We start from the raw sequence: 25,592 nt of genomic DNA, 5'->3' as shown, positions 1-25,592 counted from the left end.
ATGACCCACTAGTGGTATGGTAAGGAGTGTGGTCATATATAAACACATGACAAAAACTACATTCTACCAATGTGGGACAAACTGGAAAAACTACAAAGGCATAACAAGCCCCTATTTCCAACTATCCCCCACTAGGGGCGACAGAGATAGAGAAAGAAATTCCTGGGTAAAGGAAGGATTGGATACTTAGGTATCAATATCTTTCGATTTGAATTGACACTTTAGTGAGATGAGGAAACAACTTACTTACAGCGAGAGAATATCTTGCGATTTGAATTCCTAGCGGAGCTTCGGCCGATACCCCCCACAACACATATCATACCTTCAGAATTGTGATCGTTCCGCGATTTCAAAGTGCAACGCGCTCTTTTAGAGCATTGCATTTACCTCGGTACTAATAGATGTGTTCACAAGACTTCTCATAGTCTTTATGATCAACACACCTACGTAGGTGGCTCAAGTGCTTCTCAATAGCACTTCTTGCATGAGCCATTAAGGACATAAGTCCAACCTTTGTGTATGATTTATCAAGTGCGTCTCAAAAGCACCACAAGTTAAGGCTTTGTGAATCATATAACGCAATAGGAATAGAAACTTTAGGCCTAGTCACTCTTGACTTAAGGACTTAAGTCCCATTCCCCTCGACGTTTCAACGACTAGTCTCCTAGTCAATCCCTTAGTAAAGGGATCAACCAAATTGCTTTTGGACTTCACATAGTCCAAAGCGATTACTCCATTATCAAGGAGTTGTCTAACTGCAGCGTGCCTGATTCGAATGTGTCATTTCTTAGCATTATAGACACTATTCTTAGTAGCACCAATAGCTGCTTGTGAGTCATAGTGTAAGGAGACCGGGATATTTTGTCCCCCCCACACTGGTACATCTGCCAACAGGTTTTTCAACCAATCAGCCTCTTGTCCTGCCAACTCAAGAGCTATGAACTCCGACTCTATGGTAGAGCGTGCAATACAAGTCTGTTTAGTAGACTTCCACGATATGGCACCTCCACCCATGGTGAAGACATAACCACTAGTAGAACAGATCTCATCGTTACCTGAAACCCAATTTGCATCACAATATCCTTCTAATACAGCAGGAAATTTACTATAATGCAAGCAAAGGTCAACTGTTCCTTTTAGGTATTTTAGTAAACGACGAAGAGCATTCCAATGTTCACTACTAGGGTTATGTGTGTAACGACTTAGTCGACTAACTGTATAGGCAATATCTGGTCGAGTACAGTTCATAAGAAACATCACACTACCTAGGATTTTAGCATACTCTTCTTGGGATACACTCTTACCCAAGTTCTTACATAAGTGTATACTAGCATTGTAGGGTGTCCTAGCAGGCACATCATCAAAGCAGTTAAACTTTTTCAAAACTTTTTCCATATAATGAGATTGACTTAAAGAAATTCCTTTAGTGTTTCGAATAACCTTAACTCCTAGGATTACATCAGCTTCTCCTAAGTCCTCCATCTCAAATTGTGATGACAAAAATTCTTTGGTTTTAATTATTACCTCCAAATTATTACCAAGTATTAACATGTCATTAACATAAAGGCATATAAGCACACAATCTGATTCTATTACTTTTGAATAAACACATGAATCAGAATTGTTTACTAGAAAGCCATTACTTACCAAAGTGTTGTAAAATTTCTCATACCGCTGTTTAGGTGCTTGTTTTAGACCATATAGTAATTTATTCAGTTTACACACCTTATTCTCTTGACCCTCTACCACAAACCCTTCAGGTTGCGACATATAAATATCTTCCCTTAGCTCACCATTCAAAAAAGCAATTTTGACATCCATCTGATGTATAAAAAGGTTATGAATAGCAGCTAAGGCGACAAGAGTTCTAATAGTCGGTATTTTGGTCACAGGTGAATAAGTATCAAAATCATCAATATCTTTATTTTTGTGTAAACCTCTAACCACAAGTCTAGCTTTGAATCTTTCTATTGTACCGTCAGGTCTCATTTTCTTTTTGAAAATCCATTTACTCGTAATGGGCTTACTACCTTTAGGTAAATCAGTCAACTCCCAAGTCTGATTAGACACCATAGAATCAAGCTCACTTTTAATAGCATCTTTCCAAAATTTAGCATCAATGGATTTCATAGATTCATTATACGTTTTTGGATCATCTTCTATTAAAAATGCTGAAACAAACTCGTCACTAGCACAAACAGTGTAACCATGTTCAGACAACAAAGTTGAAACAAAATCAGGTCCAAAGTTTTTAGGACATCTAGGTCTCTTAGTCCTTCTAGGTTCAACAACATGATTAATAGAAGTGCTACTACTGGCATGTGAAGAGATATCAACAGATGCAACAGGTAAACTTGGAGATGAATCAACATTCTTCTGTAATGGAAAAACATGCTAAAAAAACACAGCATCTCTAGGTTCAGATATAGAACGATCATTCAAAGACATGAATCTATATGCAGAACTATTTTGAGCATAACTAATAAAAACACAATCATAGGTTTTCGGTCCAACTGTAGGTCTCCTAAAGTCAGGCAAACCCACTTTAGCCAAACACCCCCATAACCTAAGGAAGCTCAGGTTAGGAGGATAGCCCTTCCAAATCTCGTAGGATGTCTTGTCTAGTTTCTTATGAAGTACACGGTTAAGAATATGACAAGCCGATAGAATTGCTTCCCCCCACATATCGTCAGATAGGCCAGAACTTAAAAGCATAGCATTCATCATTTCTTTTAAAGTTCTATTTTTCCGTTCAGCTACTCCATTGGATTGAGGTAAGTAAGGTGGACTAGTCTCATGTATTAGACCGTTTTTCTCACAAAACTCGGCTAAATAGTTTGATTTATACTCGCCTCCTCTGTCAGACCTTACCCTTTTGATTTTCCTGTCAAGTTGGTTTTCGACTTCATTCTTAAAACTTATAAACGAATGTTCTGCTTCATCTTTTGTCGTAAGCAAATAAACACGGGTGTACCTTGAACAATCGTCTATAAAAGTGACATAATAATTTTTGCCACCTCTACTTGTAACACCCCCTCATACCAAGGTACCTTACCAAGGACTACCCCAGTATGAAAGACTGTTACCATCTCGGTTTCCCGAGGTTAGCATATCAAAGTTACCAATTCCAAACAACCTTTATTAAAGTATAAAGAGTTAGTGATTACATGTTTCCAAAACCAAACCAAAGTATAACTGTGAAAGGTTTAACAACTACAAATAATGCAAGCTAAGTCTCTTGACGGCGGAAGCTAGACTCGAGTGATGACTCCCCATGATTGTCCCATAGCTAAACATCTGCATTACCTGTCATAATCTGCTCACCATCCCCGAATGGATCACCGTAGGTTTTACAAAACAACAACAACAACGGGTCAGTACCGTTCAATCAAGATAAGACAAACAAACAATGTAACCGGCTGATCATCCTCCGTCCTCGGTCTCCCGATCTCACACAGTAACCGACTAAACACTGAAGTGTGTAGCCCCGCCAGATTACCCATCGCAACAGGTAATCCTCGCCGCCAGTGGGTGACCGCAGCCCATCCCCACCTAGTCGAACTCATCAACGAGCGATTAACAATCCATGTCCCTTAATGTGCACATCCCCTCCCGTGACGGGTTCCACGAAGGGTGAACTAGGTTGTGAAGCCACTCCCGCAAGTGACTCCACCATAATCACACAACACCACAGCATCACAGCTGTCACAACTCCACAACCGTCACAACACAACCACATCACCACCGCCATCACAACCCCCATACTCCGATGATCAGCAGATAACAACAATTACAACACAAGCACAGTCTTAAATCAATTAACAGTAACTGAGTAGGGAAACCCTACCTTTTCGCAATCCGCTTACGCTGCAATCAACTATACAAATGCATAACAAATACCACATCGTCACCTACACCAACTATCACATAATACAATCACTAACTGCAAAACACCCATTTCCCCCAATTCATAATCAAGAACAAACCCTAAAATATAACTCAGTGAATATGAAGATGGGGACTTACCGACGATGAATCAAAAGGAATGAATGCAATTGATATGATCACCCACACACAAGGAGAGATTCAGAGATGATTATGGCGTCGTAGAATGTTTTTAGGTTTGTAAAGCGTAATTAGAAACCGTCTAGCGTAATATATATAATGCCCTAATCATTTCCTAATCAAACCGCGGAAAAACACTCGACAGACCGGATACTCGGTCGAGTATAAAGTATACTCGGCCGAGTACCCTCTACTCGGTCGAGTATTCCACATGCTCGGCCGAGTATTCCTAGGCAGTAGCCAAACAGGGACCACGACACACTTTACTCGACCGAGTAGGCCGTACTCGGTCGAGTACCAGCCTATAAAATCCGTAGTATTACAGTCTTCCCTCCTTAAAAATAACTTCGTCCCCGAAGTTCCAACCCGACCTATAAAACATGAACACCTAACACTAACTCCACCAACCACGCTTACTAGATAACATATCCTCTCGATATTGACTCCATAATATTATTGAATAACCATAAAATAATGTTGCCAACCTTGTCTCACTTCCATAACACTCACTAGAACCTCAATACCAAGACAATCCACAAAATAAGATCAATCATCAAAACAGAATGTTACACTACTTGCAACATTTTTGAAGTCAGCTAGGTCGGTGTGAATTAACTCAAGAAGACTCGTTTTCCTAGTGGTAACTGGTTTACTAGGTTTCTTTGTGAATTTAGCCTCAACACAGCTAGCACATTTAGAGAATTCTTGACTCGACAAACTTGGAATTAAACTCATAGTTCTAAGTTTTTTAATGTAGTCAACATTCACATGACCTAATCTATCATGCCAAACATCAATAGACTCAGCGATATAAGCAGAAGTAGAAGCAATATTATTAGAAACTGAATCAGTGTTCAATACAAAAAGACCCCCAGAAAGATAACCCTTGCCCACAAATTCCCCATTACGCGACATTACCACCTTGTCAGCCTCAAAAACAAGTTTCAACCCAGCTTTGTTTAATAAGACACCAGACACAAGGTTTCGACGTAACGAGGGTACATACAAAACATTATTTAGAGCAAGTGTTTTCCCCGAGGTGAGTTTGAGAAAGATCTTGCCTTTGCCTTTGATCGGTGCGGATGAAGAGTTACCCATGAAAACGTATTCCCCATCAGCTACCTCCTCGAACTCAGCAAATAACCCCTTATCAGCACAGAGGTGTCTAGAAGCGCCAGTGTCCAAGACCCATTCAGCAACATTACCCACCACATTGGCTTCCACAACCACAACAGCAATGATGTCATCAGTCATAGCATTGGCTTCAGCAGATTTCTTTTCGGAGCATTGGTAGGCTTTGTGACCAGCTTTTCCACAGACATAGCAAACAATTGGCCCTTTTGGTTTCTGAATCTTAACAACTGGTTTGGTATGCTTCCCTGGAACATTTTTCTTAGCAGGACCCTGGTTCTTCCCCTGACCAACCCTGGCCTCACCCTTACCCTTGAATTTCTCAACATTGGACGGACCACTCGACTCAACCAGATTAGCCTTGACAGAAGCATTAGAAGAATTTAGTCTTTGAGACGATTTTCCTCCTCGATCCTCATGTGACTCACTAATTCTTGGAGAGAAAGGTCTTTTTTCTTATGTTTCAGATGGTTTCTATAGTCAGATCAGGAAGGGGGGAATTTTTCCAGTAACACATTTGTTAGAAAAATCTCATCTAGTTTCATCCCTTCATTAACTACGTCAGCACAGAAATTCTCATAGACATGAACTTGTTCCATTATAGGCTTGTCATCTACCATCTGTAACCCAAGCCATTTCCCAACGATATATTTCTTTTTACCCGCGTCATCAGTCCCATATTTTTTCTCAAGTAATTCCCATATGGTTTTAGCAGATTTATGAACCATAAACAAGTCAAATAGGGTATTAGTCATAATATTAAGGAGGTGAAACCTAACTGTTTTATTATCCTTATCATGTTTTTTAATAGCCTCTTCATTTGACTTGACTATAGAAATTGCAGGAGGTGTGGTCTCAACAGATGATGCAGCAATTTCGGTTACAGGCGTAGGCGGGTCAGAAAATAAAACGTAATCAATTTCAAACTGCTTAAAAAACATCAGTAATTTTTGAGACCAACGCTTATAATTCTGACCATCTAAGGGTTCGACTTTTGACAAATCAGGAGCATTCTTAGACATGATCGACATTGTTACAACAACAATAATATAGTTTTCAAATTGTTAGTCGTAAATTGCAGTAACAATGAAAAAAGAATAGAGATAACCGATTTGTAGTGACGTGGTAAGAGAGCCACTGCCTTGAAAACTATATTTCCGGTACGACCGTGGTGGCGATCAGCAGATGACCGGTAGTTCCCCAAGGATTTACACTACTGCACTCAGGCACGCCCACTCGAGACTGAGAGGATTGGAACGACAGAATTTGCTTTACCCAGAATTATAGAGAAAAGGAGAAGAGAAGAAGAGAGAGTGTTGTTATGTTATTTTTCTGGAATGAAGAAGGAGGTCTTATATAGGAGAGATTAGCAGGTGAGGAGCCAAAAAATTGATTCCGCATTAACAGCAGTCAAACGCAATTAAAGAGTCATTAACACAGAGGCTCTTACCTGTTCACTCTATCCTAACACAAAAAACACGCAGCTCTGGCCCAAAAAGATAGGCACAGCTCGCCGCAGGCCAAATCCCGAATCCAAGCCGGGCTCGGGCACGTGCGCGTGTGCGAGCTGAATTAAGCAACTCTTAAAGCTTCCACAAAAGCCTCCCATGACCCACTAGTGATATGGTAAGGAGTGTGGTCATATATAAACACATGACAACAACTACATTCTACCAATGTGGGACAAATTGGAAAAACTACAAAGGCATAACAAGCCCCTATTTCCAACATTACAGACGGAGAAACAAAATAAAAATGACACACTAACAACGTATCACGATATACACTACATTACATATTCTAACTTTGGGCGACCTATTGATCCTAAGCTAAACAAAATAACCATGGCAAAAGAAGAAACTTGTTAATTAACATACAACGTCTTTTACGTACAGATCCGATTAGAAAAATGCAAAAGACACGTACTGATACGATTCGAAATGATGACATATTAGAAAATTCAGTAGGGGGAGGGGATCGAACACGGGTGAGCTGAGTTCGGATTATAGGAAGTAGTTTAGGTTAATAAAAACTTATCATTCTATCAGATTTAGTTGTTATGAATTGTTAGATTAAGTTTAGAATTATTTAATTACTTTTACTTAGGTTAGGAGTCTTGTCGGTTAAGAAGACGTTAGTTATTTATTGAGAGTTGTATGTTATTTTTAGGTAAGAAAGTTAATAAAAGTTAATGATTACAAACTGGTTGTTGTTTGTTTCATAATTTTGAGAAGTATTTCGAAATTCCTGAGTTAGATTGAATAGGTCTACAATCCAATTCACTAAATCATACGAAATAAGGCTTTCGTAGAATTATATCCCTTTGTTTTCGTTGTTTCTTGTTTTATTACTCTTTCATTTTAATCACAAAACCATCAAAAAAAGACAAATCTGTTTGTTCGCTTCTACATACTAATCTTTTTTCGTATCACTTACACTCTTGTGAATAAAAATGGAACATTACCAAATATAAGTGTTGTCAATGGGAAAATGTGTTCCACAATATATTACGAATTTTTTTCTAAAATAGGGTTGAAAATCAAAGAAATTATCAAAATGTGTTCAGTTTCAAAGTAATTACCCAAAATGGGTCCACGTCAGCACCGAAGCTAGCTTCGGATTCAAGTCGCTCTCCCCGTAAGCGACTACATCCCGGGCAACAAGTTAATATTATTGATTTTTAGGCTTGGAGGTTTTTGGCCCAAATCGCTTAGGGGGAGAGCGACTTGAATCCGAAGCTAGCTTTGGGCTGACGTGGACCCATTTTAGGTAATTACTTTGAAACTCAACCCATTTTGATAATTTTTTTGGTTTTCAACCCCATTTTAGAAAAAAATTCATATATTACCCTCTTGAAAAGAGTATGTCTCTTACCAAGGCTTAAAAACACACGCTAAATAGTGTGGAGGTTATTCCAATTAGCACGTAGTGTATCGTTTATCACTTTGTTGTACATGGATAAAGAGTAGTACCTTAGATCATGACGATAATTGACAATGAAGAGCCAGAGAGTAATCAATTCGATAATGAGGATAATAACATACATTCAAATAAAATGATTAGACAATGACGATCATCACACACCATTGGAAAACAAATGGCGAGAATATGGGTCCAGATATTGAAAACGAATATGAATCCGTATTGCAAATGTTTTGATAAGGCACCTTCAAAGTGTTTTATCAACTAATCAGATAAAATACGGAGTAATCAAGTTGAAACCCTTTCACTTCGCCGTCTAAAATTTCTTGATTGCCAGTTTGCAAATGTTGCAAATAAATTATAAACTCTTCTGCTCATAGAATTTAAAGGATTTTTTCCATATTACTCCATTAATTATACAAAGCATCTTGCTTGTGACGGGCTAATACCCTATATGCTTCCCCAATCACCTCTCATGGATAGTTTGTGAGAGGAAATGGTATCCGTTACAAGCTTGTGACGGATATTGCCGTCTTCAATGAGATTTTGTGTTAAATTATAATTGTGATAGAAAAAAAGTTACCTAAGAAATACTTGAAATAAAAATGGCCTTTAAAAGGGGTGATTGTTGAACAAAGCAATTGCATGCATCTAGTCGAAATTAACGGACCATTGATCATCGATGAAATGTAGAATTACAATCCCTGTATGATATGCTTTGCGAGGAAATGGAATGAAATACCCGTAGTGTAGATAAGTTGGGAAAAGTGAACATAAAAAGGCGACCAAGGCTAGCAACCCGTTACAAGAAAGTACAAGGTAATCGGCAGTTCATCACTACGCCATGTAATCTGCACGTTTACAATAATAATAATAACTGAAACTTATTATGCTGCAACCCGTTACAAGAAAGTACAAGGTGAAGCTTGAATTGTTAACAATCGTTAAAACACAATTGATCAACATCACTTCATAAACAACTTTGAGAAAAAAAAAAGATTTGTTCTCCTAATGATTTGGATTAGACAACATAAATCAATCATATAAAACCGTTAATATGAGTTGACACATTAACATATAAATAGGATGTCAGCGGGGCGGGTATAAGTGGGTACCGCCCCACACCCGCCCCAGTTGGGGTGGGGATGGGTAGAGCTTTGGCGGGTGGTGGGGCGGGTGCGGGTATGAAAATTGTACCCGCCATGGGTCATGGGGCGAGGATGGATTTTGTATCTTACCCAGCTAATACCCGCCTACCCGCCAATCATTAAAAAAAACTAGTAGGATTATGACAATTTTATAAATCTTATTTAGTTATAATTAAGATATAAGGTTAATAATAACAACTATTTTATAAAGTTTTTTACTAACTTATTTGGTGAAAAAATAAAATTATAAAGATAAATTAAAAAAAAAATAGAAATTAATAATGACTAAACCAACTTTTACGAAAAAATTTATATGTTGAAGATATTACGGTATATTGTAATATACCGTAATCAGAATAATATAATATTATAGAATAAAGTATATTATGCTACTAATATTAGAAGATACGATTATTATCTTCGGATCTTTAGACTAGTATAAATGCGTTATCATTGTAACGGTTTCAGACACGAAATATTATCAATAACACGATTCCCTTTATGTTTTCCTCCCTCTCTATTTCTAATATGGTATCAGAGCCTCACGCTCTTGAGGCCTAAAAACACAGAATTCCGCTGCCTGCCGGTGGGTTATGATTAATGTATAACACCCACCGGCGGGATTTCGTGTAATAATATTTACTTCGTAAGTTTTAGTAATCAAAAAAAAAAAAAAAAAAAAAAGAATTTTGATCCAAACTTCCCTTCCATGCGATACATAATGATTACTTGATTAGAGCAAAGTGGAGGACGTCCATTTTGGCAATTGTTTTCTTTGACGAGATTCGTTTACTTGTTAAATTGAAATTTTGTCGGAGTTCGAAAAAAAAAAATGGTGTTCTCTTTCGATTGACGACTTTTGTCAGGTTCGAAAAACTGCGGCGTTCCTGACAACGATATTTCAACGAGTTCGAAAAAAATCGACGTTCTCGTTTCATTATAATTTCGACGGGTCCGAAAAACTACGACGTTCCCGTCCGCCGATTATTTTTTGACAGGTTCGAAAAGTTGCGACGCTCCTGATCTCGAAATTTCAACGAGTTCGAAAAAATCGACGTTCTCGTTTTGTTCGAATTTCTACGGGTCCGAAAAGTTACGACGTTCCCGTACACCGATGATCGAAGATTGAAGATTAAAGGTAGAAGAAATGGATTTTTTTCTTCTTTCCTTGTTTGGCAAACCCATGGAAATTCTTACAAATTACCATGGGTTTGAGGGGGGATGTTGAAGATATTACGGTATATTGTAATATACCGTAATCAGAATAATATAATATTATAGAATAAAGTATATTATGCTACTAATATTAGAAGATACGATTATTATCTTCGGATCTTTAGACTAGTATAAATGCGTTATCATTGTAACGGTTTCAGACACGAAATATTATCAATAACACGATTCCCTTTATGTTTTCCTCCCTCTCTATTTCTAATATTATAGAACAAAATTATGGTGTAACGGGTTAATGGGTAAGCGGGGCGGGTACGGTTTTATACTTCCACCCGTTGAGGCGGGGATGGTTTTGGAAACTTGTACCCGCCACGGGTTGTGGGGCGGGGATGGGTACGAGTTTTTCTTGGTGGGTACGGGTACGGGGGAGCCTATATCCACCACCGCCCCGCCCCAATAACATCCCTACTGATATAAAGATAAAAAAAGGAAAACATCTTAAAAAAGTGAGACAAATCAAAACATGTAAATAAAACGTGAATAACTTGCAAGTGAAACAAACATAACCTCCAGCGTGAATTCCTGCAGCGCTGGGCATGCCTTGAGAAAGTGACGTATGACGACAAGGTCAAACTCGGTATGACCTATAACAATTAAAGTCAACTGCTTGACCTTGCAGAAAGTTGGAAGAAGTCCAATAGGAATCGCCAGGCACTAAGACATAAAAATGGATCAGAGTTAGCTCAAAAGTATACATACTTGCACAAGAGTGCCTACAAAGATAGTTGGTGATAAAAAAAAAATTACTAGTTTTATGCCCGTGTAAATTGCACGGGATTGTCGTTTAGGGTTGAGAAGTAGGGTTGTTAATAGGAGATGCTCTTTCATGGTAGTATTAATTTTGGAATTCTAGAATAACAGAAAAAAAATCTCAAAATTATAAGAGTTAACAAAAGTAGACAAATTGCAAAGAAATAAGTACAACAAAAACTGTTACGGGGTACAATCATAAGTTAATTGAACTATAGCTTCTCAAAAACTTCTTTATATACTACGTTGTTTGTTCTATTGGACACGCGTTTATCATTATCGCAAATCAGAACCTTCAATCCCTTTTTGCTTGTCACTCTTGAAATAGCGACATAGAGTTGACCATGCGTAAACACCGACCTTGGAAGATAAAGCCCAACATGTGCTAGTGACTGTCCTTGGCTCTTATTTATCGTCATTGTAAAACACACCGCAACAGGGAATTGTCTTCTGTCAAACTATACCGGGAACTTACTGGAATCAGATGGAGTAAGTGTAATACGGGCAATATGCACTTTATCGCCCTTATGACTACCCGATAAAACTGTTGCTCTAATCACACGTGATCCCAAATCATCACTTTATCGGTCCGAGTGCCATTGCACAATCCGCGAGATTGGTCAATGTTTCGAAGAAGCATAACTATAGCACCAACCTTCAGCTTTAATTCGTGATTTGGAAGCCCCGAGCACTTAATAGAGTTAAGAAATTATGTGGTGTACAAATCACGTGTTGGGGCTGGTGTCCTTTACAGTTAGTGCAAGGACTTATAAATCTCTAAAAGGATTAAAGGGTATACTTTTGTATCATAATCAGTTGGTCCACGCTTATCAATAACGGTTGGCTTGCTAGATAAGTTTGACGTTATTGTCATACAGATGTGTGGACAGCGGGCGGCCCACGGGGGCGCTTGGTGAGAAACGGGGACAAGCGTTTGCATTTTGTATGGAGTCGCCACCAATTTTTATGGGAAATTGGAACCGTTCGAATACCTCGTGCCATGTCAAGACACAAAGTAGTGACATGAACACTAAGCAATCGTTACCCTTAGCATTCTATGTCTAGAATGACTCTCGTGGATGCCAATGAACACGGGTGCTCACAGAGATCTGGAGTAAGGGGTGAGGGTACGTATTAGGAAGCTCTTTTGATCGAACACCTAATCCCGCCCGCCTCGATAGCGGCCTCTACTAATGATTAGGGAAGTTATTCGTACTTGATATATCGTCGGCTATATGCATGCAATGCAACATCCATAGATTAATCCTAACATGTGAAGAATTAACTAAGTCGGTAGACAAGTAATTAGGCATACAATTGGGTCGAAGTAGGATTTAATGTCCATTTACATGTGAAAACATACAAGGAATAAAACGATAAAGATTACAATAATGAAAATTACAATAATTACAACGGAATAGGCGATTTATGTCGAAAATACCTTTAAAACGGATAATTTGAGAAAAACGAATAAAAGAAATAAAAGAAATAAATAAACGAACAGAAATCAGCGTGATATTACGAATAATAGTTAGTTAATACGTAGACTAAGCAAACTAGGTCAAAGCAGAAACGGAATTCAGAGACAGAGCTCAACCTGGAACAGGCGCAGCAGAACTGCGCCCTCTGGAAGAGGCGCAGCAGATGCTGCGTCTGTTCCAAGGGTGAGTTCTGGCTGTGAAGCCGGAACTGCAAATCGTTAATGTTTATTGGTAAATTTTAATGGATCGATTGATGATATTACTCGGATGAAAGTGATTTAATGGATTATTTACATATGAAGGGGTCATAAAAGCAGTAAAATATGAATGAGACGGATGCAAACGAATTAATTACATGATACAAGATTAATTAACGAATTAACAAACTAACTAAACAAATTAATTAGGCTAAACATAATGAATGATGACGAATTAACAATGAATATGGATGCAAATATACCAAAGATAAATTCCAGAAACTCAATATTGACGAAATTGAATCTCTAAAACTCGGATTGAATATTAATGACGAAAACCCGCAAATATTGATTACTTGAGATTTAAGACGGATTTATGACAATTAAAACATACGAATTAATGAGTGATGATCAAAATATACATGTGATTATTAAACTACTGTGAACGAAGAATTGAAGAAAACAAACGAAAACGAATAAAACAGGAAACGAATTACAGAGGATGAAGAAGAAGAAAAGAAGCAGGAACTGCGGCAGCCTCACGAAGAGGCGCAGCAGTTGCTGCGTCTTTTCTCGACGTCTGTCTACTGGAAATCCGCAAAAACAGGTTTTAAAGAAGGGTTTTTAGAAATCGGTTTTAATTAGATGTTTTCGACATAAACCTTACAATTGATACGATAAAGTAAATACAATAAATAAAGAGAATTATACACCCTCAGACTTACATGTTGACGGAACGAGATGAACTAAGTATCGACTGGTGAATGCTCGACGCGAATGCAAAGAGAGTGCCCTCGTAAGAGGAAAACGATTGATTAAATTAAGATTGATTGAGTGTAGTTGGTCAAATTGGTCGGTCATGCAACGGAGAGGTTGGTACCCGGAAAGATCCGAGCTTACGTGGTGGGAAGTCCAAGCACGTAGGCGCCAATTAGTAAGAACGAAGTCTAGAATGCAAAGGGAGAAGAGAAGGGCGGACACTCGCGTGAGAAATATGAGGAACGAAGGCTCCTATTTATACTAATCACGTGAAGGAATAGGGTTTCGGAGACTCTTTGGAAGTGAATCTCGGAAAGATATAAAAAAGATACGTAAATCATGCAAAGAAGGGCCTGGGAAGAGGCGCAGCAGCCACTGCGTCCCTTGGAAGAGGCGCAGCACCTGCTGCATCTATTCCCAGGAGGTTTCCTCCTGCTGAAGAAAGATTTCCGCGTTTGAGTTATGGTAGGACGGAAATAATTCGATAATCTTGTGAATATTACGGGATATTATTTGCCAAAAGATAAAATTTGTGAAATATGGAATAGAAATATCCGGAACATTCCAGAACATTCTGACTCGGGATTTAACAGCTATCGAAAAATGGAGACGGTTTTTGACCCGACTCAATGTACTCTAATTATCGCCAAAACGACCGTATCCGGACGTAGATGACAACTAAGAGGTCGACATTAATATTTGAGCAATCACTTGACGATAAACTTACGAACTGTCACAAATCGTTCCGCGAATCAAACATGCGGCCCAATCATCACCGGGTGGTTTGCGGGAGGTGCAGAAACGAGGTGTCTACAAGATGGCGGTGATCAACTGGTCCCTAAAAGTCACACCTATAGGATACGTTTGAGAGATGTGACGGTATGAAAATACAGTCATGTTGATGCCAAAGTTGACTAAGCAGTTAGTCGGAGTTATTGACTAAACAATTAGTCAAACGCGATGTTGAGATGATTATTTAATACGGATTAAATAATAATGGCTAAGACGAATTAAGCAGTTAATTCGTAAATTGAATATAAACGATTTATATTTAATTAATGTATATTGAATTAATTAATTATACAATATTGTCTTTGTCGGACATGTATTAATATTTCAACTAATCCGTGTTATTAGTCGATATATTAATAACCGATAACCGATGACGATTTATAATAAAACCGCATCATATACATTTAGCATTTTACGAGCCAGACCACGAGTTAAAATTAAAAGGAAGTGGAAGCCCACTTCCCATAGAGGCTCACGGTTTTGGCCGAATGAAGCAAACAAAAGAGAGCTCTCTATCTTTTGTAACCTAAGGATTTTTCATTTGCAAAAATATTAGGGTTTTGGAGGCACTTTTCCTCTGAAATTTCTAGATCTCACATCGTAAAATTCACAACAATTCTCTCAATATTGCAAGGCAATTAGAGAATACATTTCTAGCACAAGGGCATAGTCTCAGACGGTCTTGGGTGCAAATATTAGGAGGAAATCTACTTTGATTTATGTTCTTCGGCCGCATCTCAAAGGACCCAAGGTTATTTCTAATGCTTTATCGTTTCATTGTTGTTTTTCGTTTATGACAATAAATTTCACATGTAAATTTGCGTTATAATCCTTAAAATTTAAGGGAATTTTACGGATATTTCCCTTCAAGTGGTATCAGAGCGAGGCCACGTAAATTTTCATTGTGATTTTTCATAAATCGATTTGAAACGATTTTGTTTTTGCATAAAAACCGTCTGGCGTATATATATTTTTTTACACGGCTGAATTTTTGTGCATTGAAAACCGTGCCATGTAATACACGGCTGATTTGTTTTGCATATTGTTATTTTACTCGATCATTATAGCAATATGTTAAAGTTTTGCAATTTGTTGATTTAATTTTACACGAATTAGATCAATTTTGAAATGGTTTTGTTTCGACAAATCTGTTTTCACGAGGGTTTCAAGTTTTCAGAACTTTTCTGTCATGTTTTTACTCGATCGAGTACATGTTTAACTCGATTGACCTGTTTTAAAACCCCCCACTGCTCGATCGAGAAGTCCTCGTACTCGATCGAGCAGTATTGCTAATATAAGTCCTCGATCGACCACGAGTTCTGTCGATCGAGTACTTCCTGTTTGGCAAACCTCTCGATCGAATGGCAGCATCATTCGATCGAGCCCTTTTTGTCCTCGATCGAGAACTTTTGTCCCTGGATCGAGGGATTTCGTTTTTGGCAGCGTTAAAATTTATTTCTTTTGTTTTAAATTTTATTTTGGCCATAAAATGTACTTTATACGGATATTGTACACTCGCTTGATAGTGAAACGGTTCACTCACGTACCATTTAGTTATTTTAAAACGATTTAAAGTAACGGATTATCACGGATTAAAATTAAGTTGATTAAAGCGGTTTGTCACATAATTTTAATCATTAAAGGTGGTTTGGATAAATTTAACATAATTACGGAATTATGTCACGAATAAATTTGTTTTAGTTGATGCATTTTATTTATCGTTATTTTGAATGTTTTGAATGCTTTTAATTACGTATTTAATTTTTACAATCGATTGTAACTTAGTGTGGCCTTAGGAGGACGTGTTACCGTAATGATGGAACACGGTCTTGGTTGTATTTTGAGATCTCGCATCTCCGTTTTGGTTTTTCTTTTATAATTACAGTTTTTATTTAGAATGTAAATAGGTTTATATTTTGTAATTTTAATTGTAATTTTGAGAAGACCAAAGATGGAGAATCGGATGCTCACTCCCGCTACATGAAAAAGATGGAACATCAAGACAAGCTTCTCGGGTCCAACGGTGGATTCCAAAGTTGTATTATGTTCTTTTTACTAGGATAGGCGACACTAGGAATTTTTTATTTACGTTTTGCATTCTTTTATTTATTTTATCGTAACGATAGATTGCATAATTTTCCGCCTAAAAACCAAACCACCTAATAATTGCATGAAAACTGACTCATATAGAGGTCACGCGTTAGTTTTCTATGACATTCTTATGTCACACGATCAAGTTTAAGCCATCACCTAAGTTAATTCATTCACGTAATGCTAGTTATTCGTTCACTTAAAATGAATTAAAACTAAGTTGATGGGATCTTCCTCGTATAAACAAAAATTGAGAACAGTCTTTATAGGTCAAACTCCAATGAATCCCTTCTTCGTCGGTAGGCATAATATTACCCCTTCTACGTCGGGTAAGTTGGAACTGATTGACTTATTTTATCTCAACACCATGGTCACTCGTACGATCCTGTGATTATGGTGGACTATAGATAGGATTTACGGAAATCTATCGACCAAGAGTTCTTACAGAAGAACTAGCTAAACAGTTGGCTTATCAATTTACGGAAATTGAGTCTTGGGATCACTTGTATTATTCTTGAGGGAGATCAATTATGCAAGTGCAATGAGTCTACACGATTAAAATGAATTTTAAATAGACTTAAATCACCTCGATGAGTTGCTTATTTCGTTTTTGTTTTTCTTTCTTTTTCAGCGTAGATCACGTTTTTTCTAAACTGCTAATAACATAATGGCTGGCATCCTCGATGACCTAATGCCAAGTGCCACATTGGACCGTGAGTCCTGGCTTCGGATCTTTATGAATCAGATGAATCAGTCTACTAGACTGAAGAATGATGGATCAAACTTCGCGGAATGGGAGGCGGCATTACGGAATGCTGCCACTGCTGACGGGAAGCTCAAGTATTTGATTGAGCCCCTCCCGCCAGCCCCAGGCCCCACGGCTCGAGTTAACGAGGTCTCACGTATAGCGACTTCGTCCTGGAAGCGGGTGCGATTAAAAACGTACTCATTTTTGCAATGTAATCCAATTTGCAGAAACGCTTCATAGCCCAAGGTGCAAACAAGATTTTCACCACGCTCACTAAGGAATTCTCGAAAGCACCGAGAATCGTGACCTATGAGCATACCACTCGCTTCTTTGATGCGAGACTCCAGAAGGGCCAACCGGTTAGCCCACACATTCTCAGCATGATTGAGAATGTCGAGAGACTGGAGGCGCTTGATTGTAAAATCAGCGAGAACATTGTGATTGATCGCATGCTTCATTCACTCCACGATGGTTTTGCGCTCTTTAGAGCGAATTACTATATGAATGATTTGAAGAAAAGTCCCCATGAACTGCACTCCCTTCTCGTACAGACCGGGAAGGACATGAAGTTCAGTGGGAGCTTGAAACAGGATGTTCTCGTTGTGTCAAACAAGGGCAAGGGTAAGGGCAAAGCTCAAGCAGACCTAGCTGTAGGTAAACCGAAGTTTAATAAGTCGGGATCAAGTAAAAGTGGGCCTGGTGAGGCAAGTAACTCATCAGGCACGACAAAGAGCAAAACCGATAACATGGAATGCCATCATTGCCACAAGACTGGGCATTGGAGGCGTACATGTCCTGTTTACCATGAGGACATAAAAGCAGGTCGCGTTAAACCTGTTGGTATGTCTTCATCCTTTTCTACTTATATTCATATGATTGAGATTAACCACGCAAGTTACGGAACTTGGGTACTAGATACTGGTTGTGGTTCTCATCTATGTAATCATGTGCAGGGGCTCCGGAACATCGAACCCCTCGTAAAGGGTGAGGTGGACCTGCGTATCGGGAATGGAGCACGATTGGCTGCCGTCTCGAGGGGAACATACGTGATCCAGCTTCCTAGCGGATTTGAGTTATTTTTATATAACTGCTATTATGTACCCAGTCTTTCTAAAACATTATTTCAGTTTCTGCACTTGACAAACTTGGTTTTTCATTTGTAATAGAGAATAATAATTGCATTTTCTCATTACACGATATGATTTTTGGCAAGGCAGTCTCCATGAATGGAATTTATGTTTTAGATCCGACCACCGAAATATTACACGTAATGAATAAGAAGTTAAAGGTTGGTGACAAAGATCAAACGTATCTATGGCACTGCCGTATGGGACACATTAATGAGAAACGTGTTAAACAGCTCATACAGAATGGAGCTATCTCGGCTTTTGATTTTCAATCATTTGGCACGTGTGAATCATGTCTCATCGGTATGATGACTCGGATTTCCTTCAAAGGTGTTGGAATGCGCGCTGCTGACCTATTAGGACTCATACACACGGATGTATGTGGCCGTATGTCAATCACCGCATGAGAAGGCTATAGGTATTTAATCACTTTCACGGACGATTTAAGTAGATATGGCTATGTCTACTTAATTAAGCACAAAAGTGAATCCTTTGAGAAATTCAAAGAATACCAGAATAGGGTACAGAACCTACTGGGAAGAAAGATTAAAACACTGCGCTCAGATCGTGGTGGCGAGTATCTTTCTCACGAGTTTGATCAACACCTTAAAGACTGTGGGATTGCCTTACAGTTAACTCCACTTGGAACACCTCAGTTGAATGGTGTGTCCCAACGGAGAAATCGAACACTACTTGATATGGTTCGATCCATGATGAGTCACACCGTGTTGCCTGACTCATTGTGGGGTTATGCTCTTCTGTCAGCTGCTCTAATACTTAACCGAAGTCCGTCTAAAGCTGTTGACAAGACTCCATATGAACTATGGAAGGGAACGGTCCCTAACTTGTCCTTTATACGGGTTTGGGGCTGCGAGGCTTATGTCAAGTGGAGACACGAGGATAAGCTCGGCCCGCGATCGGTCAAGACATACTTTATAGGTTATCCTAAAGGAACACTTGGTCATTACTTTTATTCGCCAACCGAACAACGTGTTTTTGTTGCGGCCAGTGCGACATTCTTAGAGAAGGAATTTCTCGAGAATGCAAAGAGTGATAGAACCTTCGACCTGTCGGAGATTCCAGAACCAAATACCGAGCAACCATTGGAGGAACCAATTCCTTCAATCCCGGCTGCGGTGAATATTCCTGAGGAACCTAGGAGGTCGGAAAGAGTCTCTATTCCTCCGGACAGATACATTGGTATGGTCGAGGAACATGACATAGATGACATTATACTCTTAACGAGTAGTGAACCCGCAACCTATAAAGGAGCCATGACTAGTTCCGACTCAAAGCTTTGGCTTGAGGCCATGAAATCCGAGGTGGACTCCATTTATGGACTTAAGCAAGCTTCTAGGAGTTGGAATCATCGTTTCGACCAAGTGATAAAAGACAATGGATTTACTCGATCAGTCGAGGAACCATGTCTATATATCAGGTCAAGTGGGAGAAAGATTGTCTTCCTAATATTGTATGTCTATGACATACTCCTGATTGGGAATGACATACCTCTCTTAACTTCGGTAAAAGTATGGTTGAAGAACCATTTCCAGATGAAAGATCTGGGTGAGGCACAAAGAATTTTGGGCATCCGTATCTATCGAGATAGATCACGTCGGATGTTATCTCTCAGTCAGGAGTCTTACATAGATAAGATCCTAAAGAGATTCAGCTTGACTAACTCCAAAAGGGGTTTCTTCCTATGGCTCCAGGGGTGCATTTGAGCAAGTCTCAGGCACCAGAGACACCGGAAGAGAAAGAGCGCATGACACGGATTCCTTATGCCTCGGCTATAGGATTAATCATGTATGCCATGATATGCACACGTCCGGACGTGGCATATGCATTGAGTATGACAAGTCGATTCCAACAAAGATCCAGGTGAATCACATTGGATGGCTCACAAGAACATTCTTAAGTACCTACCGAGGACTAAAGATTGGGCATTGACTTATGGAGGCGATCAAAAGCTATGCGAACCGATTCGCAGATGCTAGCTTCCAAACGGATCGAGATGACTCGAAATCTCGGTCTGGATTCGTTTTTACTCTTAATGGCGCTCAGTCACCGGAAGAGTTCCAAACAAAGTGTTACAAAGAGATTCTACGATCGAGTCCGAGTACTATGTCGCGTCTAGACATGTACAACGAAAAGCTCATCTAATCCGAGATTACGTGGAGCAAAAGGAAGTAGTGATAGAAAAGATTGCTACACATGATAATATAGCAGATCCTCTCACTAAACCATTACGACAAGATAAGCATGAAGGGTATGTTAATTCCATGGGAATTAAACGTGTTCCTGAGTTGTAGTACTCTTTTATGGATTAGAATCATTTTCTTGTGTACTCTATACGACATCATCGTTTTGATATTTATATATTTTGTTTTTCATGTGGAATTGTACGACAATTTTGAACACCACAAAGTGAACTGAACAAACATTATATTTTTAGTCCTTAATTGCCCACGTGAGCTGATAACTCAAGGTAATTATTTTGTGACGTTGGTTGATGGTGGGTTCAACGAGCCATAAGTCAACAAAGTTGACCGACCAATCACAGAGGCGATTTATACGGATATCTCGTAGGACACAATTGTGACATCGACGTGGAGTCCTAAATGTTTTATAACATTCGGTGCCCGGTCGTGGATAGGACCTCCATGGTGATCCTAAGAGTCGATTCTTTTGACTATCGACTGTCTCTTGAGACTAAGGCAGATTTTGGGTGACTTTAGTTTCTTTCTCACGGTCATCCGTAACAGGGGGCTAAGTAGATTTTTTCTGGGTCATTTCATGTTGTGCTTAGATCGGAAGGAGTCGAGTTGAAGGAAATATTCAGCCTTTATCAGGTACTCGATATTTCTCAGGGCCACTCGAGGAGTCAGAATCGAAATGCATGGCCATGCTCGAATACGAATTCGTTTTATCAGTTGAGTTACTCTCTAGTCGGGGAAACCACTCTTGATACAGATCGATTGTAAAATACGACCTTTGCGGATCCGGATCTGCAAATTGTTTTACATTGAGTGGGAGAAATTTTAAATGAATATGAGAATCGGTTATCGCACATACACTTGTACGGACAAGTGGGAGCTTGTTGGGGCTGGTGTCCTTTACAGTTAGTGCAAGGACTTATAAATCTCTAAAAGGATTAAAGGGTATACTTTTGTATCATAATCAGTTGGTCCACGCTTATCAATAACGGTTGGCTTGCTAGATAAGTTTGACGTTATTGTCATACAGATGGCGGTGATCAACTGGTCTCTAAAAGTCACACCTATAGGATACGTTTGAGAGATGTGACGGTATGAAAATACAGTCATGTTGATGCCAAAGTTGACTAAGCAGTTAGTCGGAGTTATTGACTAAACAATTAGTCAAACGCGATGTTGAGATGAATATTTAATACGGATTAAATAATAATGGCTAAGACGAATTAAGCAGTTAATTCGTAAATTGAATATAAACGATTTATATTTAATTAATGTATATTGAATTAATTAATTATACAATATTGTCTTTGTCGGACATGTATTAATATTTCAACTAATCCGTGTTATTAGTCGATATATTAATAACCGATAACCGATGACGATTTATAATAAAACCGCGTCATATACATTTAGCATTTTACGAACCAGACCACGAGTTAAAATTAAAAGGAAGTGGAAGCCCACTTCCCATAGAGGCTCACGGTTTTGGCCGAATGAAGCAAACAAAAGAGAGCTCTCTCTCTTTTGTAACCTAAGGATTTTTCATTTGCAAAAATATTAGGGTTTTGGAGGCACTTTTCCTCTGAAATTTCTAGATCTCACATCGTAAAATTCACAACAATTCTCTCAATATTGCAAGGCAATTAGAGAATACATTTCTAGCACAAGGGCATAGTCTCAGACGGTCTTGGGTGCAACGATTAGGAGGAAATCTACTTTGATTTCTGTTCTTAGGCCGCATCTCAAAGGACCCAAGGTTATTTCTAATGCTTTATCGTTTCATTGTTGTTTTTCGTTTATGACAATAAATTTCACATGTAAATTTGCGTTATAATCCTTAAAATTTAAGGGAATTTTACGGATATTTCCCTTCATCACGGACCCCAATATTACTCTCATCTTTACTAACCTCGTTTGAGCTGAAGTAAATTTTCTCTGTTGCATCTATTCGAGATAATACGTAGTCATTAACCAAATCAACGATCTCATGTGTAGGTGCAAGGATGGCCCTTTCCTGAAGATACTCGGGATTCGATAGTTGATTTTCGAGGGATGGGTAAATGGCATCTACAATCGAAGCGATAGGATCTCCAGTGTGCTGAATCAAAATGTCATTCGGAAACTCTAATTCAACTTCCCCATCATTCGGATATCCAGCTACCCCGTCTCCAACTTTTAGTATCCATTCTGAAAACTCCTTTATCTGAGCAAGTTCGGAACACGAATCTCCGCCTCGAAGGCGCATGTTTTTTGTCAATTTCAGCACCTTGTACGAATAAACAAATATGTAATTTATGAGATTATATAGAATAAAGTAAATTTTTAACCGTTACATATGGAATAGTTAATTCAAAACGTGCATTATTTTTCGTACCTTGCAAGAAGACCACAAATTTGAAGAACATAGTGACGCATTCACGATTTCCGATCTGCTGCCTTTAGGGATAACGGGAAGTATTTGTCGAAAATCACCTCCAAATACGACAACCTTACCACCAAATGGTTGATTGATATCTCCGTCGTTCGAAAAACGCATGATATCTCTTAAACTCCCCACAACAACCTCGAAAGCATATCGTAAGTCGTCATTGGTGCTTCGTCCCATATAATAAGTTTTGTCCTAATTAAGAGTTCGGCTAAATCACTTCCTGGTTTAATCCTTGAACACGTAGAATTTTCAACTACATTGAGTGGGATACTAAGTCTCGAATGAGCAGTTATTCCACCGGGAAGTAAGGTAGCTGCAATGCCGCTGGATGTTACAGGAAGCATAATTTGTCCTCTACTTCTCAATGCCGCACACAAGGTTCGCCAAATAAAAGTTTTACCCGTCCCTCCATATCCATATACAAAGAAAACACCTCCGCGATTATTACGGACTGCGTCCATTATCTCATTGTAGACAACCATTTGCTCGTTAGTCATGGAAGATAAAAGGTGCACATGTTCTTCCCCTAAAGAAACTCTGTCATAAGATAGCTCGTCGGATACTAACGTGTTCACGGGATGAGGTGTGGATGATTCGGGAAAAGGCATGTCTTCAAACCTACGTAAGCTACTGCCGTTGCGTTGAAGACATGCTTCAATATCTAGCAATGCATAATTCTTAAGTTCATCCTCCGTTAATCGCAACGCTGTGAATTAAGCAATTATTACACGGCAGTGCTTAAATAAAAGGGGAGTTACTATAATATTATATGAATTTACAGTAATCACAAAATGCTCATAACAACTAACCTTGGTTTTGAAGCGCATTACGTTGTTGATATAGGATGTCATCTGAAAGATGCTTCCAAGTTTTCTCCCACACTTTACTTGGCATCGCTATAGTAGCAGACAACAATAAAGTGACAAAGAGGTTTCTTAAATAAGACCCGGAACCCCAATGACTTGCTTCCTCTATAGCGTCAATGTACTCCTTATCATCTCCAAGTAGCCTACGCGCATAACATGCACATCTGAATGTAGGATGCAAAACATCACCAAACCACTTTAAATCCTCATAAGATTTAGGACCCTTGACGAAATTTAATAAAGTTCTCATATAATATAGTTCACCACAATTAGGGGAAACATTATGCATTCTTCCAAGAGCAAAACCACTTTTTCTAGGATGCCAAGCACGTTCTTCTTGTTTCCACACGAATTTCGTCGGGAACTGGCTATATAATAGTTGTTGTGCCTCCTCGCTAGATTTATTACAATCCATCCAAGCCAAGAACTTTGTCATACCGATTGTGGGATTATCGATGACTGAATCAATAGGGTCTTCGTCGTTAAAAACAACGCTTTGCTCATCAGGAAGGTGAAAGCGCAATCTTTCAACAGGAGGAGTCCTATAATGGATTTTAAAACCAAAGATTCTCCACACAGCTTCGCATGCTGAGATATAACGACAATCATGGAACCTCTGTATCTCATCTATTTGGTCGGGATTCTCCTCCTTTCGATGACGATAAGAAGATTGCATTGTGGCTCGATCAGGCCCCTTATTTATGTACTTGAACAAATACTTGATTGATCGAGCTTGATTACACCATTCGACATTTATGTGGGCACGATATTTTAACAATAATTGCGCATTATATGGAACTACCCACTCATTGCCCAGTTTCCGTCCACTCTTCACCACGGTAAATCCCTTCTCCCTCCTCTTATATACAGGATACCCGTCGTCGTCAACTGTTGTGCTTTCGATGCACCTCTTCGGAAAGTTTCTGGAGCACTTAGATGCAACCATACACGGGCAAGTAGGGAAGTCTTTGCCACATGGACCGTGTATTATATTCTCCTTCACAAGAGCATATAACAAAGGGTTTTCATCAGGATCGGGTATCTCGGCACTAATAATTTTATCTACTTTTGCGGCCTCCGGGAATTTGTCGTCACGATGAAGAAATATTAGAATATGAGCATGTGGCAATCCACGTTTTTGAAATTCAATAATGTACGTGCCTGAAAGATTAGCCAAAACAATTTTAGGTCTTTTTTCATACGACATTAGGAAGAAACATGAATGGTAATGCTCGAAAGATTTATGTGTAATCTCACCTCCAATGACACGTCCGAATATGTGATGTTCTTTCAAGTCTTTCATTAATTCCGCCAGTTTCATCTTGAAAACACGAGTAAGAATATCAGGTCGATCCTCCGGCCTCAAACCTCTTTTAGAGACAAATCTCATTATTTCTGGCCATTTTGGATTACATGTAAATGTAATGAACAAATCTGGATACCCATACCACTTGCAAATGGTCATAGTATCTTGGAAATTACCTATAGTGTACCCATCTGATTGCAAAACCGATGAAGACTTTTTGAGAAAAATCTCATTATTTCTGGCCATTTTGGATTACATGTAAATGTAATGAACAAATCTGGATACCCATACCACTTGCAAATGGTCATAGTATCTTGGAAATTACCTATAGT

The 25,592-nt window shown here is 38.9% G+C and overlaps 1 protein-coding gene across 1 annotated transcript in view; it reads right to left on the bottom strand.

Annotated features, from left to right (window-relative positions):
* Positions 1-8,476: 8,476 nt before the first annotated feature.
* Positions 8,477-25,592, bottom strand: part of LOC141640591 (F-box/LRR-repeat protein At3g58900-like) — a 28,450-nt gene continuing 11,334 nt past the window's right edge. The window contains exons 2-3 of the mRNA XM_074449328.1: positions 11,007-11,153; positions 8,477-8,969 (exon numbers count right to left, since the gene is read on the bottom strand). Of these exons, the coding sequence (XP_074305429.1) occupies positions 8,910-8,969; positions 11,007-11,153 (207 nt within the window). The 3' untranslated portion in view covers positions 8,477-8,909. The remainder of the gene's footprint in view (positions 8,970-11,006; positions 11,154-25,592) is intronic.

This window comes from Silene latifolia, chromosome 2 (genome assembly GCF_048544455.1).
Source record: "Silene latifolia isolate original U9 population chromosome 2, ASM4854445v1, whole genome shotgun sequence".
Classification (NCBI taxonomy): domain Eukaryota; kingdom Viridiplantae; phylum Streptophyta; class Magnoliopsida; order Caryophyllales; family Caryophyllaceae; genus Silene; species Silene latifolia.
The sequence above is the reverse complement of the archived record's forward strand: the minus strand, read 5'-3'. Positions and strand labels throughout refer to the sequence as shown.